The sequence below is a fragment of the Indicator indicator genome, chromosome 9 (genome assembly GCF_027791375.1).
Source record: "Indicator indicator isolate 239-I01 chromosome 9, UM_Iind_1.1, whole genome shotgun sequence".
Classification (NCBI taxonomy): domain Eukaryota; kingdom Metazoa; phylum Chordata; class Aves; order Piciformes; family Indicatoridae; genus Indicator; species Indicator indicator.
Window position 1 is genome coordinate 13873931 of NC_072018.1, and position 12307 is coordinate 13886237.

The 12307-nt window shown below is 39.9% G+C and overlaps 1 protein-coding gene across 1 annotated transcript in view; it reads left to right on the top strand.

Annotated features, from left to right (window-relative positions):
- Positions 1 to 1526: 1526 nt before the first annotated feature.
- Positions 1527 to 12307, top strand: part of SH3YL1 (SH3 and SYLF domain containing 1) — a 38218-nt gene continuing 27437 nt past the window's right edge. The window contains exons 1-5 of the mRNA XM_054383769.1: positions 1527 to 1533; positions 3196 to 3243; positions 9069 to 9179; positions 10045 to 10158; positions 10720 to 10784. Of these exons, the coding sequence (XP_054239744.1) occupies positions 1527 to 1533; positions 3196 to 3243; positions 9069 to 9179; positions 10045 to 10158; positions 10720 to 10784 (345 nt within the window). The remainder of the gene's footprint in view (positions 1534 to 3195; positions 3244 to 9068; positions 9180 to 10044; positions 10159 to 10719; positions 10785 to 12307) is intronic.

The following is a 12307-nucleotide window of genomic DNA, read 5'->3' on the forward strand; positions in this document are numbered from 1 at the left end:
CCGGACAGCTACCCGGGGAGAGGACCTTTCTGGCTGTCGCGCTGTCTGCGCCTCACTTTACGGCAGCAGGCATTGTAGCCGTCTATTATTTTTGCCTGATTTGAGAGGGGAGGAAAGCAAACTATGCAACGCTGCCGAGCACAGGCGGACGCGCTGCTGGGACGGGACGGGACGGGACGGACGTGCGCGTAGGTGGCACACAGGTAGGCAGGCGGTGGATGGCCGCCTCGGCCCCTCCCGCCTCACCTGCGACAGGTGCGCGGCTCGGCAGGGCCGCCCCGGCGCGGCCCAGTGTGGCAGCGGCGGCGAGGAGAGGAGAGGCGAAGCAAAGTCGGCGTGTCCCATCAGAAGTGAGTATCCCCGCGGGGAACAGGTGGGCTCCTTAGCGGAGAACCGTGGCGGAAGGTTCTTGCCCTCCTCGGTTTTGACTAGGGCTTCCCAATTCAGAGGCGGCGGTCCGTTTCGTCGTACCCCGCCGCCTTCTTCTTCTCCCGGGTGGGCGGCCGTTTCTCTGGTCATCTGTCCGGCGAACTGCTGGGGTGGGCCTCGTAAAGAGGAGTAAGCCGCCTGCCTCTCCTGTCCCTGCAGAAGCCAACCAGAAGGGCAGAGGATGCTGTGAGGGTAGTCAGCCCGTGAAGGCTGGTCAGCTTGCTGCCCCGTGGGGCTCTGCCGCCCTGAGCCGGTCAGGCTCTCACTGCAAACTGTGTAAACTGCGAGCTTACATTTTTCATTAATTGCCCTTCTCACTCACTGTCGTGGCATGTGGCGCATCCTCCCAGAAGAAATTCAAGAACTGTCAAATTTTAGGAGGGGAGGAAATGGCCTCAAGTTGCTCCAGAGGAGGTTCAGATTGGATATTAGGGATATTTTCTTTACTAAAGGAGTTGTCAGGCATTGGAACAGGCTGCCCAGGGAGGTGATGGAGTCACCGTCCCTGGTGGTGTCCAAAAAATGTGTAGACATGGCACTTCTTGATACGGTTTAATGGCCATAGTGATGTTGGGTCAGTGGTTGAACTCAATGATCATAAAGGTCTTTTCCAACCAAAATGGTTCTATGATACAGTGTTAGACTCACCAGGCTGCTGATGAAGTTGAGCGCACATGCTCATCTTTCTCCAGAAGAACTTGAGTATTTTTTCCTTTATCTAGTTTCATCTGTTGGATAATCCCATGTACCTGGCTGCGTTTTGCAATTCTGGCTGCCAGCCCTGCGACAGCAGGGTGTGACCAGGGATGGATTCCTCTGCTGCTTTTAAGACTTGTTTGCCTTGTTCTTCAGTCAAAATGCAGCACTTGGGAGATTAAAATGCCAGATTCTAAATTCTGTGCTGTATCTATGGCTTCCAGATTAAAGTGATGACCAATTAACTATTGTAACTTACAAAGTTTATGTAACTTATTTTCTGTTAAGGAGAACAAACAGCACATTCCCTTTTATACAGTTTTATATGCCTGCATACATCACTTTTGTAAATGCAGTTGTACAACTGCAGTTTCAAATGTTTATTTTTCTTCTCAGTGGAAATGACTGGTAATCAGAAACAGTGATTCTCTGTCCAGCATTCCCCTTATTATGCACTGCAGCACTCTGCTGTCATGTGGGTCAGCTTGGAGGTGTTAGGAGTGCAAGGTGGTGGAGCCAGAAGGGGCCGTGACACTCCTCAGTCATCTGATGTGGCCTTGGTGAAGGAGAGAAGGGCAAGATGAGTTGCTGTTGTTGTTTTCACATGTAGCTCTGCCATGTTGTATAACCTAAGCATTGACAAGTGCCTTTAATTCTGCACTCTGTCAAGTGGAGTGCCTTGAACTCTCAATATAGGAAGTATAATCGCCACCACCACCACCTCTCTGTGCATTTGTGGGTCAGAGGAAAGTGAAGCTTGGCTTTGAAAGCCCATTCTGGAGTTCATATAAAACCCAGTATTTGCATGTGTGTATATTACATGTAGGTACATGCCTAGTCTAGCTTCAAGGCAAAGTATTTAATGTTTCCATGCCTTGGGAGGTTCCATCATCTTAAGTGTTCTGTGTTCACAGCTCTCAGTAGTGGAAGAGTCACAGTCTGTACCCTCTTCATTTAATGTTCACTTCGTACCTTTGAAATTAATTCTAAGAGAGTTCATTGTAGCTCTTTGTGTCTTGTATCATGTTTTCTCATCATTGAAGATTACAATTTCTGATGTGACAAACCATATTTTGGGCTTTTTTTGTTGTTGTTAAAACATCCATTACACATTTATAAAAGAGTCTGTAATGCAGGGCTGCTATAAAGAACAGGCTGTATGACTTAGTGGGAAAGAAATACTACAGAGAATAAGACAATCCAAGAGCTTAAGTAGAACAAGGGCTACTCTTCAACTCTTGTTTAATAAATATTAAGCACTTCTTTTTTTTAAGAACAAAATATTTTAGCTTGAAGAAATGTTTCTTGTGTGATTAATTGTATAATTCATTATGAGAATTAGTAATTTCTTAAATTTGAAGCATGCACGTAGGGAATTAGGACATTTGTGAAATGGATAAATGAGAGCATCAGAATGATACAGACAGTTTTACTGATAAGGTGTTGAATAATTTCTGCATGGAATAGCTTGAGTCTGTATTTTGTTACCCAAATATTCTTTTCATGTAGGTTTTTACTGTAGCATACAGGACTGCTGTGTAGTGCACATTGAGGTTGTAATCTGCTACTTTTTTTTCTCACTGTGTTTCTGTCCCTAAAACAAACAGGATGGTTTTTAGGATTTTTTTTTTTTCTGAAAAGCACAGCTTTGTTATAGTCCCAGCTTTCTTAGCAAAGGTAGATGTACTTGGTTACCTGCTTGGATTGCCTTCAAGTGTATTCTTGGTGATAAAAATGAAGTTAGCAAACCAAAGTTGGGATTCCCTTTGGGATTTCTCCCTTACTTCCATGTCTAAATTTTCCATATCCTACCAACTCTTGTATCAATATGAGGTGAGTGAGGCAGAACTGCAATCGTCGCTCTGACTTAGCTCCAATCAATGCTACTTGCATGATCTTGCTTGGTGGGCAGCGCCCAACCCCTTTGGTACCAATTGTTTACACATCAAACACAATAAATGTGTATGAAAGACTTGCTGAAAGTGTTTTAGGTAGACAGTTTCCCAGGGTTTGTGTGACCAGATGGATAGGTGTGGTGGTGTGTTTTGAGAAAGCCTGCAATTCTCATAGTACAAATTCTTGGAAGAGTTAACTCATTAGTCCCAGACAACCCCCACAGTAACTCTGTCTGCTTTTGGTGCTTGTTGTAGAGTCTACCACTGTATTATATTCTTGAAAATGCTGGTTTCTGACTATTTTTGTACAAACTGCATGATTTCTTTCCCCCATGCTCCTTGTGTTCATCCACTGACCTAATGCAAAGGCTGCAACTCAGTAGTAGAACTGTGGACTCAGGACTTTAGCATTCTTGTAACTGCTAAAAGTTCCAAATAATTTTAAAGACTTAGCTACAGGTTGTTATACTGCTCTGTCTCCTGTGCAATTGAACAGATGTCTGATGTGCTTTTTGGAACAAATTCTCTGAGTGTTGTGCCTCAGGCTATTAGTGACTGTTTTCACATGCCACCTAAAGAGTCACCTAGTTGAAGCTTGCATACTCAAAGAGAACGTGTTTTTCTTTCAAGTGCAGTGTTCATCTGTGTCAGTACCACTTTAGTCTCAGGTATTCCAGCTCTCATGAAGTTCGTGCTCTAGGAGATGAAAGAAAATTCAGCATTTCCAATTAGAATTTCCTTCAAGCTGACTTCAGTACTGCTGGGAACCCAACTTTCCAGATAATATAGGTGACTCTGTACATTACAGGATTTTTTTAAAATTTCTTGACTTTTCTCAAGGAAGTAATTAATATGAAGTGGGATAGAGGACTAATATCCCATTAAGTTACCAAATGATACACTTCGGGTTTGGATTAGCTAAGTACTTTGTTGAGAAAAGTAAAAAATAGGCACACAGTGAAACTGTGGGCATAAGAGTTTTTAGCATTAAAAAGATGGATATGCCATATGAAATATACTGAGTTTCCATGGTCTGGAAGTGCATACATAATTGGTAGCAAAATCTGGAAAGGCAGCACATCAACACTAGCAACTGATCAAAACCTTTGTATGCTTTGAGACCCTATACATGACAATATTCATGCTGACATAGCTAACAGGGATGAATGTTTTTATCACATTTCCTACGGTTTATTCAGATAACCTTGCTTGTTTTCGGAACAATCATCAGCTAATATCTCAATTGGTATCTCTTTAAGGTTAGAGGACAAAAGCCTAAAAAGTTGGCCAGAAAGTAAATTTTGGGTTGACTTCACATTGTGAATTTGCATAGTAAAATCCAAATGGAGATGTCAGGTTTTCCATCATTGTTCTCTGACTTCTTTAACTGTCTCTCAATGAGCATACAGATGCAATAGAAGATTCCATACAGGTTTTCAGAAGTACTAATCTTTAAAATGGCATTTGTCATTTCTTTCCCTCTTAGCTTACTGTGATGTAAATCTATAAATATTTTGTAAGCTTCATAATTTCAAGAATTATTTCTTATTATTGCCCTCTCCCCAAGTCAATAAAAAAAAATCTTCACTGTAAATATCTTGCTTCTATGTAGACGTAGAAGTGTCTATGAGATTGTTGTATTTGACAAATATAATTATTGGGCTATTTTCCTTTCAGGGAAGGTACCATCTTCTGTTATGTGATGTTCCTTTTTCATATTTGACTTCCTGAAGTCTGAGTTTAGTTACAACTTTGGTATGCTCATGAGGTTTTTCCTGTGCAAAGGCTGTCATCAGCAGCTAGCTTTAGCAGGTGGAACAAGAAAAAACTGACTAGTTTTAACATGGATAAGAGTGGGGGATTTTAATTTTCAGCTTTAGTTTTAAGCACATTTCACTTCCTTCCAATGCAGTGTTTGAGAAGTGTTTGGGATAGCAGTGTGCCGTTGTGGCCAAGAGGGACAGGGATCTGCTGGAGAGAGTCCAACAGAGAGACACCAGGACGATTAAGGGACTGGAGTATGTGCCCTTTGAGGAGAGGCTCAGAGACCTGGGGCTGGTTAGTCTGGAGAAGAGAAGACTGAGAGGGGATTTAATAAGTGTTTATAAATATCTGAGGGCTGGATGTCAAGAGGGAGGGGACAGGCTATTTTCAGTTGCACCCTGTGATAGGACATGGGGAAATGAATAGAAACTACAGCACAGGAGGTTCCATCTCAAGATGAGGAGGAACTTCTTCACTGTGAAGGTCACAGAGCACTGGAACAAGCTCCCCAGAGAGGTTGTGGGGTGTCCTTCAAGACCCATCTGGATGTGTTCTTGTGCAACCTGCGCTAGATTCTGTGGCCCTGCTCTGGCAGGGAGGTTGGACTTGATGATCTCCAGAGGTTGCTTCCAACCCCTAACATCCTGTGATCCTTTGGAAAAAATTGATACTTCTTATATTCCCATTCATAGTAGGTAAACCTTAAGATACTTCACCTTCTTGTTTTCTGAATGCTAAAGATTTTGCGGACCTTTGTGCTTAGTTCTTCTTCCCCCACCACTACCAGCACCACTTTATTGCAGTACCATCCAGTAACCTTGTTATCTAGGGTGGCAGAGGAAAGAGGACTCCACATACCTTTTCACTGACCTGGTTGCTTTGCTGCCTACCACTGGTTTGAAGTGTTGGAAGTAGTAAATGGAGGTAGACTGATGGAGACACATTTAACAGTCTGCTGATTGTCACCCACTGCCCTGTGTCACTTTGCTTTTTCTGGGGTTATCTAAAATACTTACAATGTGTATCTTGCATGTTGTTCTAGGAACTCCAAGTACCAGATGAAGGCTAGAGCTGGCTACCACAGCACCACAATGTTACACATCTGTGAAACCAAAATTACATTCATCTCTAATTGTAATGCAGAATTGAAATCTCTTGTTTAGGCTCTTTTCCAGCACTATACTGTCCTGTTTTTCAGGTTTTTTTTTCCCATTAGATGATGTTCTTTAACCCTTTTTGACTATGCTTCTTTTGATGTTTATGAATGTTCTTACTCATAATATTGACTTTTTTTCTGGTCATACAAGCTTTTTAGCATTCATATTGCTGCTACAACCATAGGCATTTGCAAATTAACTGCACTTCAATGTATTCTTGTGCTGCTTCTGAACTTCTTAGTGAAGTGAAAGCAAAGACTGAATTACTGAGGCTCATAGAAGCATTTGCCATTGTTGGGTTTTTTTCATTGTGACCAAAACCAAACCCCAAACCACCTTTCACCAAATACTTCAAAACCCTTACGTGCATGAAACTGAACTTTTGATGTTCAGGTTCTCCTAATGCCACCATGCTTTATTTCATCCGTTCATATTCAGCAGAATTTTGATTGTGTCAGAATTAGTTATAGGTTTTAAGTAAAAAGGCTTTATTTATTCTTTATTACACCTTGCTCAGATAATTTCACCAAATGTTCAGCCAACACATTATTACTGTTAGTCAGAATGTAAATTAGAGGCTGACGCACTTGCTTCATCAGCTTACAAATTAAGCAGTTAATCAATTTTGGTGTGATATTGCCCAATGGGGTTTGTGTTGCTGACTCACATACGCTCAATATCTTCTCCTTTCAACAACAAGCAGGAGTGCAAATGAAGCTTGCTCCCAGGTGAGCATTCACTGGTCGTGGCATTCCAAACCCATCAGTCAATATATCCTCCTGATAGATATTATTGTCTTATTGCTCCTGGTTATCTCCTTCCTGAGCATTACTTGAATACAAAATAGACAATTATATATGCATACTTAAAAGCTAATAGTGAAGACAGTGCTACAGGATTATTCCTTATGTTATTGAAGGGGTAAACTGAATATGGAACTTCTGCTTATTTCTAAATATTCCATACAATATTCTTATTAAAAAACAGATAGTTCTATAGCATCTATTTTAACATACTTGCAATAGTAAATCAGTTTTTAAGAAAATAAAAAGGTAAGCTTGAGGGAGAGCAGGACAGTTTGATAGGTGAACAGAAATTTAAACCTTTTTTGATGTCACAGAAAGCACACTTCTGGTTTTGTCTGTTTATACAGTGATTAAAATAAATAGAAATGAATTTTTTTTCTGAAACCTTCATGATAATTAGTGGTTTTATTTCTATTGTATTTTGGGACAGACACCACAATTTCATAGTTCAAACCTCTATGTACTATTTTTTTTTTTTGAGAAAAAACAAAGTACATAAGTAGTTTTGAATTGTCTTTTGACGTATTTCTGTGATTTTCTACTGACTAGGCTTTTACCTGAAAAATTGTGATGTTCTTTGCCTTTGTACTAAGTTTTACAGAGCTGATTGATCTAAAGGAGAAGGAGGCTGAGGGGAGAGCTTATCATTCTCTACAACTACCTGAAGGGAGGTTGGGGTGAGGAGGGGACAAGTGACAGGACTAGAGGAAATGGTTTCAAGCTGCACCAGGGAAGGTTGAGGCTACATATCAGGAAATACTTCATCAAAAGGATTATCCAACATTGGAATAGTGTGCCCAGGGCAGTGGTGGAGTCACCATCCCTGGGGGTGTTCAAGCGATGTGTGGACCTGGCCCTTAGGGACATGCTTTAGTGTTGACCCTTCAGTGCTGGATCAAGGGTCAGACTGGATGATCTTTGAGGTCTCTTTCAACCAGACGTATTCTGTGATTATGTGAAAATTTAATAGTAAGAGTGAGGTGCTAGCCATGCTATATAGGTAATCATTAAACTTTCCCTTTTTTAGTGATGATTGTTATCTTTGTCCTTACCTAATACTGAATTATGGCAAAAAAATCTTGAGGGTGGTATAGCCTAAGAGAGAGAGACAAAGCTTCATCTTTCCTCCATTATAAAAGTATTAGATTCCTTTTGCTGTGGCTCTAGCTATCTTGGTAAAATGAGAGTCCATCCAAGCTTTACCAAGCATCATATTATACATAATTAAGGTCAGGGTGTGGACTTGTTTTTTGTTTGCCTTTTTTTTTTTTTTTTTTTTAATAAGCAAATCTTCGGTTCCTCAAGAACACTGCTGGCATTCCGCCAGTTTTTTAATAGCTATGTAACATCATGGAAGTAAATAAAGGAACTCAAAATGAGCCACTATGTACAGAATCATATGGTAGCCCCTATGAGTAGCTGTGTTGGTTTTCAGCAGTGAAAGTGTTTAATCATTTGCCTTGATTCCTTGTGCCATGATTGCTTGTCAATTAAGTAACTTTCATATGTGCTGCTGTTTAAATTAAAATCCAAATGCAAGTCATCCCACTTGTAACCCTTCTCTAGCAGGTCTAACTTCAGAGGGAAGCATGTTCAACATCATCTTTTTTCCTTCCCTTTACCCCCAATTAGTATCTCAATTTTGCTTTGGAAATATCACCCATTTCTCAGCCTGTTTCTGAAAGTGCTGAAATCTGGCTTAATGCAAAGTAACTGGCAGTAAGTTGTCAAATCATCTTGCTTTTTCTTAGGCCAGAACAGTAATCCTGTATTGCTTCAATCTGTGGCAGGAATGGGAAAAGCAAGGGACAATGCAAGTGTGAATTTCTATAGATACTGAAAGGATGCAGCAGCTATGTTGATGTATTAAACAAATAATACAGGGAAAAAGTGAAATTTCTCCTGTTATTTTGAGGATGGGAACGTTAGGTTATTCTTGCACTTACTGTTGCAGTGAACAGCTAGATGAGGAATATCTCTCCCTCTCCCCCACTCCCTGTTAATAAAGGAACAACTGAAGATGTATCTACAACATCTTTTCTGTTACCAGTATGGATTCTGAGAAAGTACAAGGGGAACAGATTGCAGAAAAGAACCAGCTTTGTGTGCTCTTCCTGAGTGGCATCTTCTGTTAAAACCATCAGAGACAAAACGTGGTTCTGATGCAGAAGGTCATTTCTTGTATTTGCTGTTTCCCTGTTTGCTTTACTGCTTGTTTGTAAAGAATAACTTTTCACATATGAATTACACTGGTTTATTTTTATATGAGCTGTCCTGAACTGACCATAGATATAATTTCTTATTTCTTTCATGCTATACAGTGAATAACCCTATACCTTCCAACCTGAAGTCAGAAGCTAAAAAGGCAGCTAAAATATTACGAGAATTTACGGAAATAACTTCCAGAAATGGACCCGATAAAATCATACCTCGTGAGTAAAGAAAATATTTTGATTCAGTTAAACTCCAGCACTCCCCTGTGTTGCAATTATCCTCTTTAGCAGTTTCTTCTGTTTTCAGTGACTATAATTTAGAAAAGATTGAAGATTTAGGGTGCATAACTGTTGTGAAAACATTTTGGAAGGGAAAGGGATTTAGGTTGCTGTATTTTAGGCAAACATTACATACTGGGAGAGATCTTTTGCATGTTTGCAGCCACAGGGTATCTGCACAGGAAGGCTTGGATGGATGGATGCACTGTCTCATGCTTACCTTGGGAATGCCTTTTCTTAAGGTAGAGCCTGGAATAGTATGTCGGTTCTTCAATGTCTTTGTTTCTTAGAATTAGCTAGATGAAAATAAGTTAAAGAGATTAGGACACATTTCTCCTTTGATAATAATTAAGCATTCATATTTGCTGCTGTTTTATTTATGCAATTGTGTTTCTGCAAGTGTCTGCATCTGATGTTTCTGCTTGTGGCTTCGAATTTAAAACTACTGTGTTCCAGAAGGTGTATTATAAAACTTGCAGGGTGAGGGCACTTTGTTACAAACGGCATCTAATAGTATAAACTAATTACACTACTGTGTGTCACTATGATTTAAACACAGGCTCCTCCAAAAATCTGTAGTGAGATGGATGTCAACTATCCACTACATTTTTGCCTTGCTAAGGGTTCTCACACACAGTGTTTTGGCAAAAAGTACACTAATTCTGTATGAGCTGGCCACAATAGGTGAAGCTGTGGTGTCAGCATAGATATCAGTGCATGCTCATGTGACCTCTCTTTAAGTTTTTGCTTCAATTATTTGACCCTTCTCTTACAAGAGCTTGAACAAACGATTTTGCTGTTTCAGCTCATGTAATAGCTAAAGCCAAAGGCCTTGCGGTTTTGTCCGTTATTAAAGCTGGATTTTTGGTGACTGCTCGAGGAGGAAGTGGAATTGTGTTGGCTCGCCTTCCTAATGGAAGTAAGTGAATATTTTCCTTTAATATTTTATGGGAAAATTAAAAGAAACAAGTATTTTTTCCTTTATAATTTCTTTTCATATTGTAAAAAAATTGTCAGTGGCTGCACTCAATCTTAGAGGTCTTTCCAACCAAAACAGTGCTGTGATTCTACAAGATGTGTGAGGACTCAATGGGTAGGTGACAATGTTTAGTTTGAAAGCTGTTTTTAAAATTTGGTACCTACTTTTTACCAGATGTAAATGCTTTCAGTCTCTTTGAGAAAAGGATGAAATATAAAAGTGCAAGTATAGTTGAAAATTTTTTAGAAGAATTAATTGTATTCAATTATGGACAATTGCATGATGATTTGCAACAAAGATTGGTTTAGATCACAAGGGCTTGTATTTCTTACATTCCTTCCATTGAGACAAATCAGTATAGTTATGTGATTCCATCGTAGTGCTTTTGAGCATAGTTTTAAATAGAAAATTGATTAGTGTATTTTAACTGTAATAATAAAATGACAATTTCTTGTAACATGTGGTAAAAATTCTTTATGTTTGTCTTATTTTGCATGACAGCCTGGTCTGCTCCTTCTGCAATAGGAATTGCCGGCCTTGGTGGTGGATTTGAAATTGGAATAGAGGTAAAATTTTGTATTTGGAATACTTGTTGGTGACTTTTTTTTGCAAGAAATTGAAATGCATTGAAAAAGATCTAAAATTTAGTGAAGGAGTAGGATCTATTTTTTTCTGTAATGGTTTAGCTCAGGGGCTAACTTGCCTGCCTCCCAACACAAAAGTGAAGGGAAAAATAACACACAAAAACTCGTGATTGAGACACAAAGTGAGATAAGAATAGCGTTTACTGAGCAAAATGAGAAAAAACATGGTACAAAATGCATAATTACTTTAGCCTATTTACAGAAAAAGCATGACACAAAGAAGCAGCAAACAGAAGCAAGCGAGCCAAAAGGCCAAGCCAGAAAACTACTCCCCCATCACTTCTCATCCTGTCACCATCCCAGCAGAAAAGAGCCTATACCTGAGAACTCAGAACCAAGAAGCAGGAACTGGAACAGGAAGCCTCCCATGTTGCAATCTGAACTTCAAGCCCCATAATACTTTGCTCCAGTTAGCACTTCCATTTTTGAAGATGGCATGACGGCAGCGTGGTATGAATAACACTGTAAAAAAACTTACAGAACTGGTTTGTGAAAGACAAATGAAATAGGGGGTGTTGATCTTACCAGTATAATTGCTTGGAGAGATTAAATTAAAAGAAGGGACATTACAGCTATTTCTCCACTTTCTCACTTCTAACAGACTGAATTTTTCCCTTATGGAAAGCTTCCCATCAGTGTTCACACACAACCCAACTTCAGTTAACTAAAAGTATCTTGTACTTAATACTGTATCAAGTACTTTTTTAAAGAGCACAAGGACTCCATTTGGCAAGAAACAGTGAGAGGAATTGAAAGTGGAATAAAATGGAGCCTAGCTAATACACTGTACTGCGTGGCACTATACTTCATGCATTTTGCATTTAATCTAGTGATTACTGTCTTTTGTTTGGGAGCACCAAAGTTCATGATGGCTCCTGTAAAGGAATGCTACAGAAAAAGAGCTGTTTTCCAGGCAATATAAATGGTTAAGTAAGGGACTCTAAATATGTTCAGAGAAATTCTGTTGATCTTAACCCTGATCACACTCTGCCTCTACTTCCCATCCCTTCTTCCTCACAGCTCTTTCACCCTTGTTTGTTCCCATCTTTCCTTCTCTCTCCCACCCTAGCCTTCAGTCCTGTGCTTCCTCTTCTCTTTCTGTTTAGCTTCTGTTCTGTTCCAAAGAAAATTAGTGTAACAGTATGCTACCAACAAGATCTCTTGCTACAAGCCTCATGCTCTTCAGAAGAATCCATGCATCGCTGGCCTGGGTCGTCCATGTCAGCCCCCAATGTGTCTCCTACAACTAACCAGCTATCCCTGTCCTGACAGCCAGTCAGTCAGCACTCACAGAATTACTTCTACTGTATTTTACTGTATCCTCACTGTGCAGTCTCTGATCTCAGGCATTATGCTGTGCACATTTTAAAGGATGGTGTGAATACAGAATTATTTTATTAAGAATTTTTTTCTTGGCTTTTATGACAATAAAACAGACTCTTCAC